This window comes from Lepisma saccharinum, chromosome 25 (assembly GCF_977018435.1).
Source record: "Lepisma saccharinum chromosome 25, izLepSacc3.1, whole genome shotgun sequence".
Taxonomy (NCBI): domain Eukaryota; kingdom Metazoa; phylum Arthropoda; class Insecta; order Zygentoma; family Lepismatidae; genus Lepisma; species Lepisma saccharinum.
This window is the reverse complement of record NC_139253.1, coordinates 42,573,328-42,589,321: the sequence shown is the minus strand read 5'-3', so window position 1 is coordinate 42,589,321 and position 15,994 is coordinate 42,573,328. Positions and strand designations below refer to the sequence as shown.

General features: G+C 42.0%; 1 protein-coding gene across 6 annotated transcripts in view; it reads left to right on the top strand.

Moving 5' to 3' along the window:
- Positions 1-15,994, top strand: part of LOC145978872 (uncharacterized protein CG43867) — a 936,647-nt gene that overhangs the window by 802,885 nt on the left and 117,768 nt on the right. For all 6 annotated transcript variants that reach the window (XM_083111771.1, XM_083111770.1, XM_083111768.1 and 3 more), the window contains one exon: positions 456-593. In XM_083111771.1, the coding sequence (XP_082967897.1) occupies positions 456-593 (138 nt within the window). The remainder of the gene's footprint in view (positions 1-455; positions 594-15,994) is intronic.

Here is a 15,994-nt window from a genome sequence, read left to right as displayed (position 1 = left end):
TACAATCAGTCATTTGCAGATTTAAATTTCTTATGACTGTCATAAGTCCCACACCGTTGCCGTGCGGTCTAAGGCGTAAGCTTTGGGCTCTGGCTACGGGACGTGCGCAGGTTCGAGTCTTCTGGGTTCCTGAGATTTCGACCTGTGTGTGGGACCGGTGGCCACCCACCATCATAAGTAAATTGAAGAGCTACGAATGAGTAACGTAACCCGGTCATAGTAAACCTACAACGACTAGCGGTTCGTCGTGCTTACCACACGTCACATCATGGCCACCTCTGCTAAGGCATGTGGAATTGAGGCGTGCAGTCGGTAGGTAAGCGCTGGCCCTCACGAGCTGTTGCGCCACTGGTTAAAAGAAATGACTGAAATAAATTGATAATGATCGATTGATCACAATTTAAATAAGCGCATTGTGTAGAAACTTGTGCTCATAGGTTGTGTTTGTGTTGCAGGTGCGGATAATGGAGCAGAGGCTTGCGGGAGCGGAGTGGACATCCAGCGAAGCCTCTGACCACGTCCCCCCCATAAACACCAACGTCCAAGAGAAGACGAAGGTCATCGTTCGGTTGGAGACCCAGGTCGAGGAACAGGTCAGTTCTCTCTTTCTTCATAGTTCGGCAGCTGTGGTATTGTTGGTTGTTCCGAGACAGAAGCAACGTGTGAACTCTTACCGTTTCATCATAATGTGAAGTGTATGCGATAAAATCCAAAATGACACAATACAAATCGAAAGAGCTCAAGATGTTGAAAACAAAGGGTAGATAGATATCAGCTTGTAATTCTTTTTCACATACTTTTTTAAAATTCTTTGAAGCGGTAGTATCTTGCTTACCAACACATAAATACAAAATACATTCTTCAACCATATTGTTTTGAAGATTCACGTAGTATTTCCCACTTTCGAGTTCACTCCATACGATTGATTGAAATTTAATTGTGATTGCTATTTGCACCCGGCACCTTGCCGTAGCTAAAATCAACATCTGCCTCTGAGGACTAAAATCTCATTACTCATGGTAAGATCTGAGGCTACAAAAGATTCTCAGCACATATATGAACAAAACACATGGCAATGCACAACCTTACGGAGGATTATACTGGCCATTGGTCCAGACGCCGGAGCCTCGTTGACCTGGAAGACTGCAGTCACCAGGGTGTGCTACGTGGAAGTCAGGTTGACGTTTGGGTGCCTTCTTAATCTATGCGAGGAAAAGGTTTAATTAATTAGTAATTCAATCAGGTTGACTTAAGTATAACTAACTAACTCACTAGCCTTCTTAAACCCGAAGGTTCATGGCTGCAGCAACACAGGCCTTCCATCTTTCCCTATCTTGAGCAAGTTCTATATATTCTTTTCCATCCCTACCGATTTCCCTTAGGTCCATCTCAACGTTGTCCCTCCATCTTCGTCTTGGCCTTCCTACAGGTCTCTTACCATCAGGTTTCCCAACAAGAATCCTGTAAACTCCTCTTTCCTCTCCCATTCGTGCCACATGGCCTGCCCACCTAAGTCTTCTTGATTTAATTATTCTAATAATATCTGGACATGAATACAAATTATGTACTTCTAAATTATGTAACCTTCTCCACTCACCTGTCTCCTCATCCCTTTTAGGTCCAAAGATTTTCCTAAGGATCTTTTTTTCAAACACTCTCAATTTATGTTCCTCTTTCAATGTAAGGGACCAAGTTTCACAACCATATAATACTACAGGCAAAATTACTGTTTTGTATATTTTAACTTTTAGTTTCTTAGATATTAAACAAGAAGACAAAAGTTTATGAAGAGAGAAGTAACATGCATTTCCTGAATTAAGCCTACTTTTTATTTCCTCTTTAATATAATTTTCATTTGTTAATATTACTCCTAAGTATTTGAATTTGGAAACTGGTTCAAACGAGTTGTTATCAATAATTAGATTTTGATTATTACCTAACACTTGGTTTCGGCCTGTAAGCATATATTTAGTTTTCTCTTTGTTAACTTCCAAACCTATCTCTTTAGCAGTTTTGAAAAATATTTTAGCATTATTCTTAATTGTATTCACATCATCCCCCAGTATTATGACTTAAGTATGGATTATATTAATACACTATGGTTATTCAACGAATATGAGACTAAGATGCACATGCCTGATATCACGTTGAGTCAGTTGTGTTGCAGACCAGAAGCTTTGTACAGCGTATAGCACTTTGAACCAGCAACTAACTTAACAACCAACATGAACATTTTGTTTGTATTTGAACAGCCACTTATAGGTTTTATACAGTAAGCCTTTTGTACAGTATGTCCATACTACTAGGTTTTAAGTATTTGCTACTTTTGTTGTTCGTTTGTGGTGTTTTGCTTCCCTTGTTATCTTCGTCTGCCACACGAGACTTATAGTGTCGTTCATCTCCTTTTATATATTGGCTTATCGGAAGCAGATTCTCTATGTGACGCATCAATCACCGAGCTTTGATAGCACGAGTGGTTGGCCTTCGTAAAGTCAACATCAGTGTAGTCTCGCCCGGCCATTTTCCTTATCTTAAGCCACTAATGGTCACTACCACCCTCGTACTTTTGTCATTTTATCGTCTTCGCTCCTCTCTCTACATCATCATTCTTGTGTAATGGACAGTGTCTTTCTAGGCTTTCCTGTAATGGCTCCGGGCTGCTCCAAGTTTTATGAGTCCTCTTTCGCGGTCCTTTTTCGCAAATACCGTAAGGATGTTGGTATTATCCATTCCTTTTGATCTTGTTAGAATGGTGATGTCTTTATTGAACCGCAATCATCCGTGATGGTTTCGAATCAGCAAAATCACACGCTACAAGAATGCATTACCAGCTCTGACAATTCTTCATGTTCTTGAGCTTTCCAAACTTCCTCTAACTTTCCCTCAACATCACTTCCGGCGAGTAATATTAAGTATGTTGCTCAAACCAAACAAGAATAGTAGCATCAATATTAACATAAGTCCTTCACAGCCTCCGGGCGTTGAAGTGTCGATTTTTAGAATCAGGATCTAGATCCAGCCTACCCGACTTGTGCTTTAAAATGTACTTACCATTGAAATTATATTTCTTATTCAGTGTCGTGCAGCATTTGTGTTCGTGTGTGTGTGTGCGTGTATGCGTGCGTGTTAGGGTAAATACATTTCAAGGAAAATTAGTATTTTTTACACAGTTGCTTTCAATCGTACATGGCAAAGTGCATGGAATTTCTGACGGCGATATTACCATGGCAAATTGTAGGATTGAATTCATTATTATTATGGCAACAAACATTCCTTAAAATTCATTACCCGTATCATAAGTAGCTCAGAACTTAGAGCTATTCTGATGATAATAAAAAGTACTTTATTCGGATGTGGCTCAGTCGGTAACGCGTCTGACTACCATGCTAAAGGTCCCGGGTTCGATCCCCGGACGGTTCAAATCCGGGAACTTTTCTAACGTTGAAAGCGGCCCTGGCGCTCACCCAGCGTCGAATAACATTGGGTACCTGGGGGAAACCCTGGGGGGGTAAAGGCGGTCAGGGGCGTGATGCTGATCACATCATCCTCACTCACGACCGGATCAAGAAAGTGTGGGGCGTTACCCCCACACCCCCTATACGCCTTCATGGTGTGGTGCTATGCACAGGGGAGCACTTTTTTGTTGTTATATAACCAGTGGCGGAACACTTTGAAGGCCAGGGCCTATCTACCGATTGCCGGCTTCACTCCCACATGCCTCTGCAGAGGTGGGCGATCATTCGCCCACTTACGGCGGGGTGACGTATGGTCAGCACGACGAACCCCCAGTTGTTGTAGGTTTTCCACGACTAGGTTACGCTACCCTTTCCCAGCTCCCCAATTTCTTCACGACAGTCGGATGCCACCGGTATATACACTGGCCGAAATCTCAGGAGAAAAGTGGATATCACCTTGTAGGTACGTATTCCCGTATTCCATAATCGATTGCAGCACAAATGTTTCTCAGTTTGGATCCCACTCAAAACTGCAGATCGTAGATGGGCATAAGGAGAACTTTTTCAGTAAGTTCACTTGCAGATAGAGCTTCAGCTTGAAGATCAAAGAAGCAATCCAACGGAAAATAAGTGCTTCGCTCTGGGAAAAAGAACTAGGCGCTCTCCGAGTGCATCTTTATATCGAAAGGGATGCTGCGAAAGGAAGGAATTTCGAGTCATGAAGGAGAAGATTCGAGAGGATCCGTGGAAAAGATTCACAGCATCCCTGCAACGAGAAGCAGCCCTTTTGTGTTTTACCCTTTGACACTTCCCTTCGCAATTTCGCCCTCTCGTTTGGCGCACTGAAGGTTCGCACAATGCGTCCGTCTCCATTATTCCACAATGCCCAACAAAGAACCGTGCGCGTTTGAGATGTTCTACCTTGTTACAAACGCCAAAGCAACATTCACAGAACATAAAGAGGACTTTTGTCGTATCTGTGCTTCCAGCGGAGCACCCCCTCCCGACATCTTAGAAAAGGAGCCATAAATTTTCCCGGCCATAAATTCTTGAAGGAGCTTCCTTGCGCCTCCCGGTCGGCCGGGGAAAAACTAAGTAAGAGATTCCTTTTGTGCGGTGCGTCGGCCTCCTCCAGACCTTATTCCAGGAGACTCAATTTCCTTTCCGTTGAAAGAGGAATGCAATAAAACAGCCTTTGCTCATGCGACAACTCTTGCGAGAAGTTTGCGAATTATGTCAGTCCAAATATTTTGGCAATGTCCCGCGGAGATTCCGTAAACACAATGTTTTGTTGGAAAATGAAACGGGGTTAGGAGTATTTTTTTTTCTCGTCCATTTCTTGTACACACAAATCTGCTTTGCAAGACTTGTACTGTATTGTTTTTATTATCTTGCATCGCTTTGCACAAGGTTGAACGATTTTGAAGCACTTTTCCATCTTCACATTGTTTTATCACATGAGTATGATTTATGAATTTATGGCAGCACGAGATTACTATAATGTGGCGCAACTTTCTCTAAAATAAGTAGCCACGTACGATAAACTTAAAATATTCCGAACCACAAGACATGAAGAAATATGACATATGTTTCTTTCATCAAGGTCGGCACGGTGTATTCTGGCAAGCCATAATGGACGCTCTCTTGTCAACAGTTCTTGAGTGCTCGTACAGGCAGTTTTGATAATCGTTGATGTTTAGAAAGACCGCATATCCATGTTCAGAGAATTAAATTACAAACGGGAGCTTCTGTTTGAGCAACTTGTCTTTGCACGATGAACCCACGCTCCAATGTTAGATCACGCTTGTTTACCTAGCAGGCTCGCAATCATGACGGCTTCATTCCATTTGTATTTTGATGACGCCATTGACTGTAAGAACATATCTAAATTAATGCAATGAACCGTAACAAGTGATTGTGATTATTTAATATAGCCGAAGTGATGATAAGACCTACAGTTTAAAGTGGAATCCGAACCGCTATGTGCCTCCACCAGGTACTGAACCCGGCACCCCTTTCTTATACAAGACGATGACGTCACCGCTACTGCATTCTAAATACGGATCAAGAGTTATGCATATGGAAAATATTAGTTGGAGAATATTTTGAAAGGGAAATGTCAAAATGTTCCAACATAGAACGTATATCTGGAATTTTGTACGATGCTTTACGACACTCATCTTTATGTATTAACTTCTGACCATATTGATCCGAAGAAGATATGACATTTTAGAATAGCCTCAAGCCTGACAAAAATCCAGAAAGTAAACCTACAAAATTCCCCCTGTAAATCCATTTTCCTTCGTTGTGCTCCCATGAATCACTTTACATTGAAGGTGCGTCATAAAAGAATCCATAGCCGGGAGCATCGCCGATCGAAAACTGCGAGGACGTCATAAATGAGGCCCTCGACAGGAACGGTGCGTGATTAGCCGCGGGTCCCTTGTTTAAGAGATCACATTTACGGGATCGGGTGGGTTCGTTAGCACCGAGCGTCTTCGCGAAAGCCGCGTTAATAGACCCTAAACACGGGCTGAATCGTCGTCATCCTCCCCGATAGCAATAAAACGATGTCACCCCCTCATCCTGCGAATATCAACAACTTTTATATTTCTCGGGTGTGCTTCAGTTTCTGCTCGTTGGAGCTGTTTGATATCAGCAGGAAATTTTTGATTTTCTGGAATTACAGCGTTCTGCTCTTCGTAGCATTTGTAAAGTTGTCACTGTTACTGTGTTACACGAAATGTATTGCGTGTGAGATTCGAGCAGGTGATTGTTCAAGCTCCGAGATCAAGACGGGCAGGATCAGGCCCGTAACCAGAATTTTATTTCGGGGGGGGGAGGCTCATCCTTTATCAGCAGCTGCCGTCTAAAGGCGAAATTGAGAGGGTAGAACCCTGAAGGTGGATTTCCGAGCACATCACAACTTATTATACAAGATGTTTAATCCTCTTAAGGAAGTAAAATTAATTACCACTATACACTAGTTACAATTATATTTGTATGATTTCGGAGATGCTTCAACCTCCAAGCCCCCTCTCTGGCTCTCTGGCTACGTGCCTGGGCAGGATGCTTGTGTCAAAATTCCCATTCAAGGATAAGCCATTTGAGTCCAGGCTGCTTCTAGAATTTGTGGAGAAATGCCGCGCATAACGGCAGAGAAGGGGAGAAAGCTAGTGGGCGGAGCAAAACCGTGCGCGCTGCTACAAAACTTACCCTAACCCGTTCATTGGTCGAGACATCTCGAGTCATTAATTGCGCAGAGACTTGTTTTCGTTTGCTTGCTCCGGAAATTCCCCGGATAGAGTGTAGCACCTGGAAAGATGAAAAGAAGAAATAGTTGTGTGGCGTGGTTAGTGGAAGCTACTGGTAAACGACAAGTAACACACAAAAGTCAAATTTGTCACTGAGGTGAATGGAAAGATTAACGAAAATGAATTAAGTGCAAAGAAAGAGGAAAGCAAAATTAGAAGCAAGATGGAGATGCATGGACGATGATGATACGTCGATATGTAGCAACGGGAACTGAAGCGTTGATGACTGCCCTGCAACAGTCGAAAGTCAGAAGGGACGAGATTTGAATGAAATCAATTAGTCAAGAGAGGCAAAGGAATTCGGCGGTTAGGATATCGAACAGAAATAAGAAATCTCCAGGTCGTCTAAGGTGTGAATGATTGATTAATATGGTTAATTTACTTGGCTTTTCTGCCACTTTTGGCTAATCACGAAAATAAGGACTGATTGTGACAGGGTGAAATGGAAGAAGTGACAATCCCAAATACACAGGAACAAAACACAACTCAAGCTTCACAGAGGATTATACTGACTGTGAGTCCAGACGCCATAGTCTCGTTAGTCTGCACTCTGCAGTATGCATTCCAGGGCGTACTAAGTGGAAGAGAGGTTGATATTTGGGTCTCAGATGTTATACAAGTAAAATGCTTGTGTCGTTAGAATCTTGTCAGAATGAGTGAACTCAGTGTATGGGCAATCGATGTCTTAGCGTGCAGTCAAGCGTCCGAAGGTGAGCGTGCGTAGCACAAGGTAAGTTACAGCGGTGTTCACAGTCAAGCTAGTTTTCTGTGAATAGATAAACGGGTCTGTTCTCTATTTTGGAGTGTGCCCCTGTAGGCTTATCATATACTCACACTCATATTGAGACATACAGGAGAGAAACCAGGACTGTCTAGGTAGATCAGTTGGAGAAATAGCGCGGTACCCCAGGAAGAAGAGTCGCTTAAATTTCATAGTTGACATATATGTGCGCACAAAATGTATCTGTAATATCTCTGCGGTTTTAAGAAGAAATAATTTATTTGAACATACATACTAAAAAAAAAAAAAAACGGTCGTGAATGGGGTGATGTGATCAGCATCACGCCCCTGACCGCCTTTACCTCCCATGGTTTCCCCCAGTTACCCATGTTATTCGACGCTGGATGGGCACCGGGGCCGCTTCCAACGTTAGAAAAGTTCCCGGATTTGAACCGGCCGGGGGATCGAACCCGGGACCTTTAGCATGGTAGTCAGACGCGTTACCGACTAAGCCACCGCGGCCACCCCAAAGGTAAAATATTCCGGTTGAGGTACGCACATTGCACAGTGGTTCGGATACCATTTTCAACTCTTAAGATTCAGCCGCGATTAGCCTGTCTGAGCATAAAGTGGACTTGGAACAAACTTGACAAACATAAAATAATTTTAAAAGATACTCGTAAAGTTTTGTTGACAGAGTTATAGCATTTTGCTCCCTTCGTTATTTTGCAGATATCTAAGCAGTGCTTCATTACCATGCGCTCACATTCACCGTAGGTTATAAGAAACACTTAGATCATCGAATCGAACCACAGAGATGCCATATAATTGACATGAACATGTCAGTAATCTTTTGGACGGTATGACCTCCGTTTCCAAATGGGCAGCATAACGTGCTACGAAGCCAGATGTGTCACGTTAGAACCCTTGTTAAGATACGTGTTTGTCTCATCTTGGATTTTATGTTTGATCTCATTTCCGTGATTAACTTAAGTGCCAGAATATTTATCAAAAATAACCCAAATAGAAATATAAATAGAATTTATCTTGTATTTAGTGCTTTTTTGACACTTGAAGTATCTGTAGTTAAAACCAAAACGCTGAATTTAGGGACATGCTGTGTGAGAGGAGGGGGAATATATTTGTAAAGGTAATTAGCTCCGAGTGCTAACGGTTGCACTTGTTTCTTCCTCGTTATTAAAAGTACTTAAATCTCGTTTTCGTTTCGTTTCAGTAAATTGAACGCTACTTTCGTTATTAGTTCAAAGCATAGTTATATTGTTGGCCGAAGGCGTTGATCGGTAGGTATACTCACGATCTCGCCATCGCGAGAGATCTCAACTACTCATGCCCCTCCATGGTTCGAATTTCTACTCAAAATCTTACACCATTTCCACTTCTCGTCTTTAGAAGTCTTTTCCCCCGAAATTCGCAACCCACCTTCAGTGCATGTTTTCAAGACGCAATCAAAACCATTTCAAATGAATTGTATGAATATTGCCAGGAGTATTTGTGAGGAGTATGTGAGACTATAGGTTACACTTTTATTCTGGTGCAATTTTTTTCTTTGTACTTTTCATTCCTTTGTAATTTTTATTTTTTTTTAATTTTTTTCAATATTTCAATGTAGATTACTAAATTCCATTTCAGAAATTGTGTAAACATGATCAAGCGGAAGAAAAGGCCCACAGCATTAACTTTGCCATGTAAAAAATACGAAATAAGTAAAGTAAGATAAAATGTTGCAGGTTCGAATCTTGGCCTGGGCATGTGAGTGTCCCTTCATCACTATCATCTAATCACCATTCATCCTAAAATAAAATAAATACAAAAACATTAAGCTCGCAGTTGAACCAATGAACATAGCTCAGTAGGAAATAATATTATACAACCTGCATGTGCATACATTCTTCGCGATAGGCACCATGGACTTGAGTGTGGGGTGTAAAATGTTGTATTCCTTGAAATATTCTACTTCGACGAAAGGAAGATGCGAAGCTGGAGAAACTCGCTCATTGAGACTGCTACGTCGTCTCCCGTTGAAGCAGCCTGCAGAGGATGGTTCCTTGCATTCAGCGCTCAGCGTCAAACAGAAGCTTTTGTCAGGGTAATTTCTTTTCCTTCTCATCTCACTATTAGCTCCGTTTCAATTGTCTGAATGGCGTTATTAACAAACAATGGCGTCGTTTCTTCAACGATCCGGAGTAGGGGAAGGTTTCACTTAACGTCGTCCTCCCTCCTTCCGTGGAGTAGGATAATTGTTCTCATTTGTCATGAATTTTGGATTTCAATTGCGCCCGTCCAAATTATCCCCGCGATAATATTTCATTAATTCTGTGTGGAAAGTCGAGAAATGTTGAGGTGTGCTCCTTCATTGTTATGGAAAAGTTGAAGTGTTCCTGAAATAAGGAGGCAAGATTAAATCTCAAAGTTGTATCTAGATTTACACGTCATTTTTATGACATACTTTTTATTGAGGAGATTTGTAATTGGGTGTGTGGTTTGATAAGTAAGGTAAAAGAAGGAAAATACAAATTAATTTGACTTGCTCGTATATATTTTTCAATACAATCTCCTTTCAACTGACACATTTTGCCCAATGATATTCTAGTGGCAATATTCAATTTTTACAGTATACGTTGTCGAGATCTGCAAAACAATCGTTTGCAGCAATTTTCCCAGCAAATTCTTGATAGCTCGTGCTACTCGGAATGAAGTCCTCTTTCCGATTCTATAATACAAAATGGGAGTTTCCATTTAAAATTTCACAGTTGCCCCCCTCCCCCCACCCCATCCCTAGGGAGCGAGGGTGGAGAATCAAGTGTGATATCATTGAATAGCTTTCTTTCACTTATTAAACACGCAATTTTTCGTTTTCCGATTCGATGTGTATTTCCCACGATATGTGACCGTTCCAGGACGTTTTGGACCACCCGGTATATACGTACATGTACGCTCACACACGTGCAGACACCCGTGGCGGAGTGGTCAGTGTAATGCGATACGGAGTTAGAGGCCCCAGGTTCGAATCCTGGGTAAGACGTGGGTCAATCACTGTGTTTTGTACTTCCATTCATTCCATCAATTCATATTCATCGTCACGATTAGCACAAAGGGTAGGAAAGGGATGTAAAATAATCTAAATTGAAAAAAAACACCACCCTCTACGCGCACCCATTGTTATATGGCGTTTTGTTATTCGATTCTGCTTATTGGGATACATTCCAGGGTAATGTGGATTATATGAAGTGATCTGTCTGTCAAAAGTAAATTTCAAGTGAGACATTGTCTCAAAATGGGTAGGTGGTTATCAAAGATGTAAGAAATTCTAAAAGGCTTCCCAAATTGTTACTAATTTTAAGCATGAAATGACGATTGCCCTTCGCGTAGCACAAATACAAAGATAAAAAAAACACGTGTAAAAATAGGACAAAGGTGATATGGTATCGACGAACTATATATATATATATATATATCATTGCTTATTTTACGTCACTTATCTACCTTTGAATTAATCGCGACGATTTGACGAACATAATGATGCACCCATGCCTCACCCAAGGTTCGAACCTCGAGCTCAATACGCTGACTACTCTGCCATCAAGGCCGGCATGTATGTGTATGTGTGTGGGTGCATGCATAACATATTCTGGCCATGGGACATTGTTCATATTGTTCTATATGTTAGTTCCGCCACACGCATTCTAATGCGTTTACTTTTAAGTACTGATTAGATAAGTAACAAGGAAACGATACAGGCAAATTGTACAGTCACGGACACTTAGTTTGTAAAATTCAAATTGAAAGTCAGTGGGGTTGTTACAACCAGAAGTGTCTGCTATTGTACATTAATATATCCTTACCGAACGAGTCCACGTTGGTGAAATATTGCCAAGATGCTTAAGTTGAACCAATGAAAACGCATCACAGGTAAGCTTGCGGCTGGGAACCACTTCGCAAGAAATGCCCACACATCCCGACAAGAAGCCCTACATGGCAGTTAATGCCGCGGGACCTTGTCCCATGATGGAGAGAGGAAGCGGTGCCATAAAGGAGTCTAGATCCCCTGGTCGCGGGGCTTCATCACCGGGATGCGGAGCAGCTGGTTTATATCCCACAGGAATTGAGGTTTAGTGCCAGTCCTCGACCCTTGTTGTGTCTCCGCATCCATCGGAGGGGCCGGCAGTAAGCCCCCGCACGATGCGTCTTAAAAACTAATTAACTGCGGCGCGTTCCTCCATTAGAGAGAGCTCTCCGTGTGGACCTGCTCTAACTAAGGCATAACTTGGGGGGATGTCGTTTACGTGCGCATGAACTTGATGATGCAGTTTATGCCCCGCGTCTTTGCGATGGCCTCCTTGCTCCTTTTTCATGGGCGTTCCTCCGCTTTGAACTCTTCGGTTAATTTTCACGAGGTCCTCCTGTCTTGTCCGGTGGGAGAGTTCGCTCTTGTGTGTGAAGTTGAACAAGTTTCCTTACATGTGGAGCAGTTTGCGACAGATGAGGAAGGATGCCTGTTTGCTTGTGTGTGTGTAAAAGTAAACTGAAACGAAGAGAACTTGGGACTTATGTAGATCTTCTTTCGGTTGAGCTACTTTGTTCTTCAAGCGTGAGCTACCCGTTGTTCTCGTAGAGGAAGCGAGAAAATTGCTTACAAGATTTCTGTGTTACCTTATAATTTGGCACACACAGGAGATTATTACGTAGAACTTACGCGAAAATGGCCAGCCTCCGCGGCGGAGTGGTTATCACATCGCGCTACGACGCCAGAGATCTCGGGTTCGAATCCTGACCTGGGTGTTTGTGAGTGTCGATTCATCAATTCCATTACATCATCACTCATCTCCATCTTCGCGATTAGCCAAAAGTAGCAGAAAGGCGAAGTAAAATAAACGAAATCAATCAATCAATTAAGCGAAAATGCAAGCTCGACCAGTACTCAAACACAGATCTCCGGCATACCGTGTCATTGATCTACCAACTGAGCTACCGAGCCCACCCTAATTTGTCTAGAATTTTCGCTTCCGCTACTTTATCTATGTGGAATTGTCTTTGTTGTTGATACTAGAAGGGAATATGTTGCCTCTGAAACTCTGACGACGTCGACGGTGCCTAGTATCTCCCATAATGCAACTATATTACTTTATAAATTCTCGCACACAGGAAATTTAAGCGAAAAATGGTACGGTATTCCAGACACCCGTTTAAATTTCTACCAAAAATTGCATGTTTTTCAATCGTAGCAGAAACACCTTGACTTCCTTATATGTTTGCAACCTAGATGTACATGAGAACTAAATGGGTTGCGTGCATTTAGGATACTCACATCAAACATCGGAGCACAATGTTCTGCTTCCTTTCAACAAGTGGTGAAGCCTTATGTCCATTCCTCTATCAATTGTTTCTTCTTTCTTAATTTTCTCACGCTGCTAAGGCAACATGTTTTGTCCTGGTGTTATCACTTAGGTGAAATTTGGGGGAGACATTAACACAATCAAATTGTATTTTTATGCAGTAACAACTTCTCAGCAGTTAATATTTTCTCAATATCGTATATCGACTACTTATTGAAATTAGTGTTTCAAATTACAATGTAATCATATCACCATCTACAAGTTCTTCGCGTGCATTGAAACAAATATTTAGTCTCCTACGTAGTCAGTTGGATGGCCGCGGTGGCTCAGTCGGTAACGCGTCTGACTACCATGCTAAAGGTCCCGGGTTCGATCCCCGGCCGGTTCAAACGATGGAAGCGGCCCCGGCGCCCACCCGGCGTCGAATAACATGGGTACCTGGGGGAAACCCTGGGGGGTAAAGGCGGTCAGGGGCGTGATGCTGATCACATCACCCCACTCACGACCGGATCAAGAAAGTGTAGGGCGTTACCCCCACACCCCCTATACGCCTTCATGGCATGGTGCTATGCACAGGTTTACCTTTTTTACGTAGTCAGTTCACGTGGTCAGAACGCCGTGCCATATTTTAGCACCTATGAACATCCCATTTCCGTTTTCACAAGCGTAACTGTTCACGGTCTTCGGTCTTGAACCATGATTTACTTACTTCCGTCCTCCTACCCAAGAGTCAATTACGGTTCAGTTTCTACCTTTACATGTGCATATTCTAAAACTTCGTTATGTGAGATAATAAGTGTGAATGCTTAGTTAAAGTATAGTGACCTTCCAGACATGTTCATGTACACTAATTATTCGGTCTTGAAAATTATGGTTTTTGGTTTGGAAAAGCTGAAAATGTCAGAGATTTTTGTGTCTATGAAATTGTAGAAACCCTGAAATTATTTGTCTACATTGAACATATTTCTGTTTGGTAGTCCACCATTTTGAAGATACCACCGTGAGAAAATCGAGTGTGACGAATGAACGCAAGTTTCGGGAGGCTTTAGAATGGACCCTCGAAAGTAATCCGCAAGAAATATCCCCCTTCAGAGATTTCCCATAGATGTGTCAACCCAGCTTTTGCCAGGATGGGACCGCGAAGCACCGTGCAATGAATTCACGTCCACCGTCACCGTGCCCGCGCTGATCATTGCGTTACACGCTGATCATTTAATCCGCCATTACGTTATCGTTCTGGATCTGATCCAGAAATCCATCAGCTTCTGTTTCCTATGAGGTTCTTGCTCCACGTGAACCTCTGTCTATTGTTTTTGCTGGAGCGAGCTCTCCTGTCGGGAGATACGGCGCGGATGAATTATTCATTTGCAATTACCGTTACAGTCGGCCGGAGATTGGCAGGTTTCTCTGTACCTGGAATTTCTTTGTGAATGCAACTTCCAGGCTGTCACTCCCGATCCTGTATAATTCACGTCCGCCTGCGAGTGCGCTGCACATATTTATTAATTATTGAAGCGGGTTACAGGAGCTTGCGTTTAAAAAATAAGGATGACGGGAGAATGAACTAAAGGAAACTATACGGTCAAATCAATACGGTTAGTTGTATCTAGCAGTTTTCATGTGTTAGGATACAAATGTTTGATGAAACATGTTATTGCCTTTCTACGTATTTGATTATGTAACATCATTTGGTGATTATGGATGGCTATAACGGTGCGGATGCAAGAACTAGGCACAACGCGTTACGACGCCAAGGGTTACGGGTTCGTTTCACGACTTGGGCGTGGGTGTTCTTTGTGAGTGTCTCTTCATCAATATCATCACTCATCCTCATATTCGCAATTAGCCAAAAGTGGCAGAAGAGAGAAGTAAAATAACCAAATCAAACCAAGAAAGAAATAGGCGTAGAACTAAGCTCATGAAACAAATAATTAACTCAATATTACACATTTTCTTTATTTACTTCTTAACAGTTTGAGATGAATTTTATTGTAATTCTTGACATGGTGCACTCTGTGCTATGAACTCTCAGAATTATAGAAGTTGTAATATCAACCAAAAATCGCCATTAAACCGCGATACATTTACTCCATTCGATGGGAGTTTATTAAAGAAAAGTACGGTCATTACATCACGAATTACCAGTAAACTACAGCGTAAAATAAATAAGTTGGTTTGCAAAAGCAAACGTATTTATTTACCTAAGAAAACGTCCTCTTCATCAGGCTTTTAACTGAACCGAATTATTTGTAACACGTGTAGTTATGATAGCTATTTCTGTACATTTGGCACAAGAGACTTCCGTATTCATGTCCAAAAGTGTACTTCTAAAAACTTCTTTTGATCACTTCCGGTGCACTTTACAGATTTTGTGTCGTTTGTCGGAGGTATAAATACCGGGTTCCGACTTGTTACGTGGGCTCATATTCTCAAGATCTCAGATCAGACAGGGACCGCCCCTCAATGTATTATAACAGTTTTGTGGATGCATCGAGAAACACAGAGAGTGAGCGCCGTATGTGTAGGGACCTCTGCGTGATAAACTGCGGGGTCGGGTTAGCGCTATGATAAATAGTGCGCTCGTAGAGTGGTCTTGGTAAGTGCATTTCTCTCTGTGATGGGGCAAAACGCAACTTAGAGCATGTGTTATTGGATGTGTAATGGAAAGATGTATGTACGGAGAAGGGCAGCGGTGTAAATAAATGCTGTACATAATCAGAGAAATGCGTGAGACGTAATTCATTCGTTATAACAATAATTGTGAAACATGATATGACATGATAGTACGAATTAACTTGCCTAAGATACGCTACACTTTCAGTAAAACTTCCCGTTCCGTAAGGTAAGAACCAACCAACAATCACTTGAAACTTGTTGAGCAAGTAATAATTTCTGTAGCTTTCGTAACGTACGAGCTCTGGGAAAAATGTAAGCGAATATCGATATACACTGACTGCTACTTCAGTTATCTTAACTAAACAAGGATATTATGTCTAGAATTGATTCGTATCGTTCCAATTTTCTATGAATTTTTTCACATGTAGTCTTCATTGCTTTGAACGAATTCTGCAACACAATCATATAAGATCGAACGCGCATGAGATTAATACCATGTAAAGCCACTACGATTAACAGGACAGCAAGCCAAAG